The 9,142-nt window shown below is 44.5% G+C and overlaps 1 protein-coding gene across 6 annotated transcripts in view; it reads right to left on the bottom strand.

Annotated features, from left to right (window-relative positions):
- Positions 1–239: 239 nt before the first annotated feature.
- LOC106578316 (retinoic acid receptor alpha-A) overlaps positions 240–9,142 on the bottom strand; it is a 265,142-nt gene continuing 256,239 nt past the window's right edge. For all 6 annotated transcript variants that reach the window (XM_045701983.2, XM_045701982.2, XM_045701984.2 and 3 more), the window contains 5 exons: positions 7,209–7,369; positions 3,585–3,761; positions 3,024–3,228; positions 1,766–1,924; positions 240–1,441 (listed from right to left, as the gene is read on the bottom strand). In XM_045701983.2, coding sequence (XP_045557939.1) covers positions 1,239–1,441; positions 1,766–1,924; positions 3,024–3,228; positions 3,585–3,761; positions 7,209–7,369 — 905 coding nt within the window. In that variant the 3' untranslated portion in view covers positions 240–1,238. The remainder of the gene's footprint in view (positions 1,442–1,765; positions 1,925–3,023; positions 3,229–3,584; positions 3,762–7,208; positions 7,370–9,142) is intronic.

The raw sequence follows: 9,142 nt of genomic DNA, 5'->3' as shown, positions 1-9,142 counted from the left end.
AGCCTCAATATGAGTGCTATGGTTTTCTTTTCTTTTTTATTCATGGAACTCTGTTGTAATTTAAGGAGTAAGAATGAACTAAATTGTGGCTGCTGTATGTAAGAATCATAGTGATAAATATGGACCCGTCCCTCATTTAAGGGGACAAAAAACATGGATGAATTTCCTTCAGTAAAATGTGCTCAAAATGTTTTTGTTTTTTCTTGGAACAGAAACCTATAAACAAAACACAAAAGATATTCATTTTTTAGTTTTTTAAAAATCAGGTTAAGGCTAAACTTTTCATAGTTTAAAGAAATGAATACAGCTTATATACATGAACTCAAAGGCAACTTAAAATAAAGAATCTTCATTAGTCTGATATCTTGAAGGACCTGTGACCATAACATACAACCAAGGTCATACAATCATTTTTTTTCCATTCTCATTGCGGCAACAAAAAAGAATGAGAGGAAAAACAAACCCAACCTGGAATAGTGTGTGATATTTAGCGGAACTCTTTTCTGTGCATGTCCGTGTGTGTCTGTAAATTGAAAAGGCAATTTCAACTTCTTGACTTTTGTTAATTAGAACATTGGTATGTGATAAAACAATGGAACATTTCTCTTTTGATACTCTAATGAGTATGAAACGATTAAAACAGTGGAGGAATATAACAGCCTTTAATCAACAAAAATTAAAACCTTCTCAAACCTGTTATTCCATCATGTACAAGTCAATTACTTTTCTATATATATTTATATATCTTTTGTATGAAATCTGTTTTTCCAAGTTGGAAAAGTAGAAAGACCCAGTCTTTTTGTGTGGTCTTCTTTGACAAGTCCATGCCTGCAGTCCTCCTCTGAGAAACGCAAAAAGTGTCTGGTGTTAGTCTCTCTGCTTGTCCTGTCCGTTTGTCTGTCCCCATTTCCTGCCAGCCTCTCTGAGTGGACCAGTGTTCACAACTCTGACTCCTCCTTCCTGTTCCTTCCCTCAGTCTTTCAGGTAGAGGTGGGAAGAGAGGGGTGTGGGGGAGGCAACGGACGGAGGAGATGTCAGCAGTGTTCCAGTATGGTCATTCAGAGAAATCCTGCCGCCACCTTTTCGCCATTTTCCAGACAGTGTCTTTGAGGGGGAGGAGCAGGAGAGGGTGTGTCACGCGGGGGGAGGAACACTTAAGAGCACGCCGGTCTCTGTGTCCAGCGAGGACCCCCCAAACCACAGGGAGATTGAAGTGAATGAGGAAAAAGGAGGGCTTGCTACGGCGACTGTGTGGTGGGGCTGGGGCTGCTTTGGGCGGAGCTGGGGGACAGGCTGGGGCTGCAGCTGCCTGGGGGGGCTCCGCTGGTCCGGGTGCCCGTGGCCCCGCTCTCCAGACCCTCAGAGTTCTCCAGCATCTCCTGGATGAGAGGGGGCATGGAGCCCGGGATCTCCATCTTCAGGGTGATGACACGCTCAGCACCTGAGGAAGGGTGGGGGGACAGAGGGGAAGAAGAAGGCATCGATTAGGTAGGAGGACCAATATATGGTGTTAGTCTGTTGTGGGCATTCAACCCCTTTATGAATTAGTCACATTTGACTTGGATCTACAATACATTTGCAATGACAAAATAGATCATGTAGACCTTTACAATCCTTTATGGACAGTTTAAACGTTCATGGACGTTGCAAAGTAAGTACCTTAATTGCTATACAAAGTAGACAATATAACATAATGCTAATTGACACAGAAGTATATGGCTGATCCACAGCTGTGTGTAGATCGATGTCTCGGACTGCCTCTCACCTTTGGCGCTAATGCTCCTCAGGTCGGTGATTTTCATCAGCATCTTGGGGAACATGTGCGGTTTGTGAGGCCTCCTCTTCCTCACGTAGATCTTCAGAGCCTCCAGTAGGGGCTCCTGTAGTACATCCACCTGGTCTGCCTGCTCCAGGTCCTGCCGATCTACACACAGCCAAACACAATACCGGGGTGTGTTCAGTCAGGTGGAATGTAATAAACAGAGCTCACACTAAGCTGTATTCTACAATGCGGTTCATCATATTTGCACTACATAACCAGATTAGCTACACCTCCTGAACTATCTCCAGGTAGGTCAATACTGAGAATTTCTAAGTACACATTGTAAAATGTTTACTATTAACCCTTAGCCTACAATTTCCACGGCCCTGTGGAAAATCGAATCATCTGCCGTATCTGCGGTGAAAGGTGGCAGAGATGGAGCTGTATCTGTCAGACCACGACAAAATCCCCAAAATCGCTATTCTCATGAAAATGTCTGTAGCGTCCGAACGGTTTGGCCAACATACTAATATGACCCCTCCGTGGAAAGCTGAGACTCACACATTAGGACACCCACAGCCTCACAAGACTGGTCTGCAGGTCCCCCGGGACCAGTTTAAAAACATGGAGATAATTTAGTGCCTAAAATAAGGGGATGAATACATGTCATAGTTTCCTGATCTTTCTTATCTCTCTCAGATATTGGACAGACACTTTAGAACAAACTTTCTTTAGATGTATTTTTTGGACTATCTATTGCTCCATGTAGTGAATTTGTTATTTAATGCGTTTGTATTGGATAATAGCAGTAATGCCAAATTCAATGTTTCATCAAATAATGATAATAATTCTATATTCTTTTGATACCTTAAGGGGTCTTAAAATTCATAATCAAATAGATAAATGATCCATGGTATGACCATCTTAACACAATTCCATATGTTAGCTTGGAACCCCCTCGGCTTAGACTCTAGAGGTTTAACCACTAAATGGTTCTCAAGGTACAGCACTAGTCTACATTCCTAGTTTTGGGCCTGTCCAATGTGTGAATGCTGGAATACGATAGTGTTAGTGGCCTATAATGAGAAGAGATGTGACCAGACCTATTTGTTTAAGACAGCGACACCTTCACAGCCAAATGAAGATGAGGCAAATTAACCCCTACCCTACCTGGACACAATGTCATTATCAGCTTCAATCACTGTGTATGGGTGCGTGTGTATATGCAGTAGCATTGGGTAAGTCCAAACAGCCACAGTACCTCCACACAGCAGACAGATGGCGCTAAGCAGTCCCGTCTCAGCATCATCCATCTCCAGAGGGAGGAGCTGGTTGGCGAAGGCAAACACCAGGTCGGTGAGTGGTCCGAAGCCGGCATTGTGCATCTGGGTACGGTTTAGTGTCAGGCCATCCGAGAACGTCATGGTGTCCTGCTCCGGCGTGTAGCGCGTGCAGATCCGCAGAATCTGAAGGAGCAGGGCGTAGGATTTGTTGAGTATGTCATGAATCGATAAGTAGCTGACACGTTAGCAATCCTATGAACAGATGTTATATAATAACAGTGGCCACCACTCACTAATCCTGGGCCTGAACAACTAGATGGTGTGCAGGTTTTTACACCACCCCAGCACTAATACATTAGTTTCAACTAATTAAGGTGATATGGTGTTTTAATGCTGGAACGAATGCCTGTACTCCCCCCTCAGATGGACCAGGACCAGTGTTGGTGAGCGACTCAAACCTGATCCTGAAGAGCGATCTCAGGTGTGCAGGGATTTGTTCCAGACCACCATTAGCAGAGCGAACCAAAGGCGGTCCTTACCAGTATGTCCAGACAGGCGGCCTTGAGCAGGGTGATCTGGTCAGCGATGGTGAGCGTGGTGAAGCCAGGAAGCTGCTTGGCAAACTCCACCGTCTTGATGATACACTTGGTGGACAGCTCGCTGAACTTGTCCCACAGGTCCACGTCCAGAGCCACACGCCGCTCCGAGCTGTTACTCTGACGAGAGAGAGGGAGACACTAGTTAGAGTTTGAGTGCTAACAGGTCTTTATTGGACGAAGTGTTACATTCAAGGCTCCACACAGACATGAACTACAAAACAAATCAAATACATGTACTCTGGATATGAGAATAAAAGGTAGCAGCACCAATAAGGTTCTGAAGCAATACTTAAACAACACTTTGAAGAATCATTCGGTAAACCTTTTACTGCAGTGGGCTAAATCAAGGTCACACAGTGTTTCTTTGTAGTCTTAAACAAAAGAATACAATGCCTTTGGAAAGTATACAGACCACTTAACTTTTTCCACTTTGTTACGTTACAGCCTTATTCTAAAATGGATTAAATTCAATCTACACACAATACCCCATAATGACAAAGCGAAAACACGTTTGTAGAAATACCTTATTTATTTAAGTATTCAGACCCTTTGCTATGAGACTCAAAATTGAGCTCAGGTGCATCCCGTTTCCATTAATCACGCTTGAGATTTTCTACAACTTGAGTGGAGTCAAGGCACACACCTGTCTATATAAGGTCCCACAGTTGAAAGTGAATGTCAGAGCAAAAACCAAGCCATGAGGTTGAAGGAATTGTCCGTAGAGCTCCCAGACAAGATTGTGTCGAGGCACAGATCTGGGGAAGGGTACCAAAAATGTCTGCAGCATTGAAGGTCCTGAAGAACACATCATTCTTAAATGGAAGAAGTTTGGAACCACCAAGACACTTCCTAGAGCTGGCCGCCTGGCCAAACTGAGCAATCGGGGGAGAAGGGCCTTGGTCAGGTAGGTGACCAAGAAGCCGATGGTCACTCTGACAGAGCTCCTCTGTGGAGATGGGAGAACCTTCCAGAAGGACAACCATCTCAGCAGCACTCCACAAAATCAGGCCTTTACAAAATCAGGCCTTTTGGCCAGACAGAAGCCACTCCTCAGTAAAAGGCACATGACAGCCCACTTGGAGTTTACCTTTTGCCTGAATGCAAAGTGTCACGTCTGGAGGAAACCTGGCACTATCCCTACGGTGAAGCACGGTGGTGGAAGCATCATGCTGTGGGGATGTTTTCAGCGGCAGGGACTGGGAGACTAGTCAGGATCGATGGAAAGATGAATGGAGCAAAGTACAAAGTACTTGATGAAAACCTGCTCCAGAGCACTCAGGACCTCAGACTGGGGTGAAGGTTCACCTTCCAACAGGACAACGACCCTAAGCACACAGACAAGACAATGCAGGAATGGCTTCGGGACAAGTCTCTGAGCGTCCTTGAGTGGCCCAGCCAGAGCCCGAACATGAACCGGATCGAGCATCTTTGGGGGGACCTGAAAATAGCTGCGCAGCAACGCTCCCCATCCAACCTGACAGAGCTTGAGAGGATCTGCAGAGAAGAATGGGAGAAACTCCACAAATACAGGTGTGCCAAGCTTGTAGCGTCATACCCAAGAAGACTCAAGGGTGTAATTGCTGCCAAAGGTGCTTGAACAGAATACTGAGTAAAGGGTCTGAAAACTTACAGTTGAAGTCGGAAGTTTACATACACCTTAGCCAAATACATTTAAACTCAGTTTTTCACAATTCCTGACATTTAATCCTAGTACAAATTCCCTGTCTTAGGTCAGTTAGGATCACCACTTTATTTTAAGAATGTGAAATGTCAGAATAATAGTAGAGAGACTAATATATTTCAACTTTTACCCTTTTTTTCTTTCATCACATTGCCAGGGGGTCAGAAGTTTACATACACTCAATTAGTATTTGGTAGCATTGCCTTTAAATTGTTTAACTTGGGTCAAACGTTTCAGGTATCCTTCCACAAGCTTCCCACAATAAGTTGGGTGCATTGTGGCCCATTCCTCCTGACAGAGCTGGTGTAACTGAGTTAGGTTTGTAGGCCTCCTTGCTCGCACATGCTTTTTCAGTTCTGCCAACAAATGTTCTATAGGATTGAGGTCAGGGCTTTGTGATGGCCACTCCAATACCTTGACTTTGTTGTCCTTAAGCCACAACTTTGGAAAAATGCTTGGGGTCATTGTCCATTTGGAAGACCCATTTGCAACCAAGCTTTAACTACCTGACTGATGTCTTGAGATGTTGCTTCAATATATCCACATCATTTTCCTACCTCATGATGCCATCTATTTTGTGAAGTGCAGTCTCTCCTGCAGCAAAGCACCCCCACAACATGATGCTGCCACCCCCGTGCTTCACGGTTGGAATGGTGGTCTTCGGCTGGCAAGCCTCCCCCTTTTTCCTCCAAACATAACGATGGTCATTATGGCCAAACAGTCCTATTTTTGTTTCATCAGACCAGAGGACATTTCTACAAAAAGTACGATCTTTGTCCCCATGTGCAGTTGCAAACCATAGTCTGGCTTTTTTTATGGTGGTTTTGGAGCAGTGGCTTCTTCCTTTCTGAGCGGCCTTTCAGGTTATGTCGATATAGGACTTGTTTTACTGCGGATATAGATACTTTTGTACCCGTTTACTCCAGCATCTTCATAAGGTCCTTTGCTGCTGTTCTGGGATTGATTTACATTTTTCGCACAAAAGTACGTTCATCTCTAGGAGACAGAACGCGTCTCCTTCCTGAGCGGTATGACGGCTGAGTGGTCCCATGGTGTTTATACTTGCATACTATTGTTTGTACAGATGAAAATGGTACCTTCAGGCATTTGGAAATTGCTCCCAAGGATGAACCAGACTTGTGAAGGTCTACAATTTTTTCTGAGGTCTTGGCTGATTTCTTTTGATTTTCCCATGATGTCAAGCAAAGAGGCACTGAGTTTGAAGGTAGACCTTGAAATACATCCACAGGTACACCTCCAATTGACTCAAATGATGTCAATTAGCCTATCAGAAGCTTCTAAAGCCATGACATTATTTTCTGGAATGTTCCAAGTTGTTTAAAGGCACAGTCAACTTAGTGTATGTAAACTTCTGACCCACTGGAACTGTGATACAGTGAATTATAAGTGAAATAATCTGTCTGTAAACAATTGTTGGAAAAATTACTTAAGAAATTTGTGGAGTGGTTGAAAAATGAGTTAATGACTCCAAACTAAGTGTATGTAAACTTCCGACTTCAATTGTATGTAAATGTGATATTTCAGTTTATTTTTTAAAAACTTTTGCAAAAGTGTTTAAAAAAAGACACCTGTATCATGTCAGATATAGAGTTGAAACGTATTCCATTTTGAGTTTGCATGCCAATATTACACTTTATATATATCACAGAAGACTGAAATAACAAAACCGTTTGACATGGAAAGACTGAATTTTTTTATGAATCATGAACAATATTAATAACATTCCACCCATGAGGCCACTAGGTCATTTGACTGCAGGAAAGGGCTACAATATCAAACAACAGATGAGTGAATTCACTGCACTGGTTTGTCTATAACATTGCACATACACACACTCGTTCTCTAAGTATTGTGGCGCTCACCGTAGTGTATTTGCCCAGCTGGCAGAGCGAAGGGAAGGTCTCCTTATGCGCCTTGCTGACCCTGTTGATCATCTGCTCCGTCTCAATGCTCAGCACGTAGCTCTCAGTACACTCCTGCTTCTTCTCATCCTTCTTCTTCTTGTTCCGGTCATTCCTCACCGCTGAATGGAAAGAGAGAAGGAAGAAAAGCAGGGTTTATATTAGTAGAACAGGGCGGATATTTAGTAGTGGAATGTATAAGTTATATAAAAAATAAAAAGGTTTGTTGAAAAGGGGGCTTTACAAACAGTCTAGGAAGGATACTGCATTTCCCACTTAACTAGAAAGCAATTCTGATATCAATGACAGAAAGAAAACTTAAATCAAATGGCAAGACCATCAGTGAAATTATACCGTGGGTGAAGCACCCAGGACTTCACTTGTGTTGGGGGAACAAATCGTGTGGCTATCTAAACCGAAACCAAGAGGGGACTGAGATATAAACTAGAGGTAGCAAAAGGGCAAGAGCAGGAGGTAGTGTAGGTAGGCTAGCTAGCAGGACAGGTACACGATAGAAGAGGATGATTAAGTTGAGGTAGGAGAACAAAAAGCTGCAAGGGCCACTGTAGCTAAGAAGCTACCACAACATATTCCAGCTCGGATCCCAGCTGGGAAGATAAACGACCATGAGAGGTCAGTGAAGGGGGGAGAGCGATATTACTGAGGAAAAGCCCTGGAATAATCCAAAAGGAAAGCTGGAGAAATGCAATTCCCTCTGCGAATGTAGCTACACTTACTCCCGAAATGACAAACACACCAGGCATCGAGGTTTTAAGCATTGGAAAGCCATTAGGGTATATCCAGCCCTCTCCCTCCTTCCCTCCCCCCTCCTCAGGGTGTATAGGTCTGACAGGGGGTGAAGGGGGGCAGTGGGGGGAGGTTAGGTGATAAATAGCGTTGGCGGATAAGGTTGTACATAATGCTGATAAATTGCTACTGCTTTCATTAGAGGCCCCGGCTAATCTAATAACATAATATGACAAATATCCAGGCGGTAATGGTTTAAAGGGCTCGGCTGAGCCCACACCCCTGCACGCTGCACAACCCCCTTCAGCATTCACGCTTTCACTCACTCTTTCTTTCTTTCTGTTACCTCTCTCTCTCTCTCTCTCACTCTTTCTTTCTGTTACCTCTCTCTCTCCCTCTCTCTCTCTCTCTCTCTCTCTCTCTCTCTCTCTCTCTCTCCAAGCGTCACGTTAGCGGATAGCTCTTCCCTGTGTTTTTGTTTTCCTCTTCTCTCCTCCCTCTTTCTCCAGTCACCAGCTGTAGCCCCAGTTAGCGGTCCCAGACCTTGACCCAGAGGTTACCCTTACAGATCTTGGATCAGCTTCCCCTGTCCAAATCCTAACCTTAACCATTAGAGGGGTACACAAAACTGACCATAGATTAGTGTCTGTCAGGGCAACATCTGACAGGGGGGACTGGCCCGGGGCCAGCCAGAGAGGGATTCACCATACAGGGACAACGCTCATTAATCAGTTCACGGACAGGCCTTCCTCCCTTGGATAACGTAGAGAGACAGGGGGACAGCGAGGCTAGGAGTCAAACAGTACACAACAGCAGAACCTTTGCTTTGCTAAGTAAGCTCACCATCACATCACTAAGACCCAAGGGACTGCAGATGAAATTAGCCTTGAAAAAAAAGAAGCAGTTAAATAAAGCCCTTCTTTACATCTACACAGCTATGCATTGCCAACTGCTTACAGATCTCGGGCCCTTGTCCTTACCACGAAGTCCATCAACCTTTAAAGGAACTGCCAGGTGAGGAGAGTTGAGAATTCTAAGCGATGTGAGAATGTGTGTGCGTGTGAGAGAGTCTCGGGCCCTCCCCTGCGCACTGTGGCTGTCAAAGTGACTCAGCGGCCCCGCCACCATTAGGGGTCCGCTGGAGACGT

This window comes from Salmo salar, chromosome 19 (assembly GCF_965601325.2).
Source record: "Salmo salar chromosome 19, fSalSal1, whole genome shotgun sequence".
Classification (NCBI taxonomy): domain Eukaryota; kingdom Metazoa; phylum Chordata; class Actinopteri; order Salmoniformes; family Salmonidae; genus Salmo; species Salmo salar.
The sequence above is the reverse complement of the archived record's forward strand: the minus strand, read 5'-3'. Positions and strand labels throughout refer to the sequence as shown.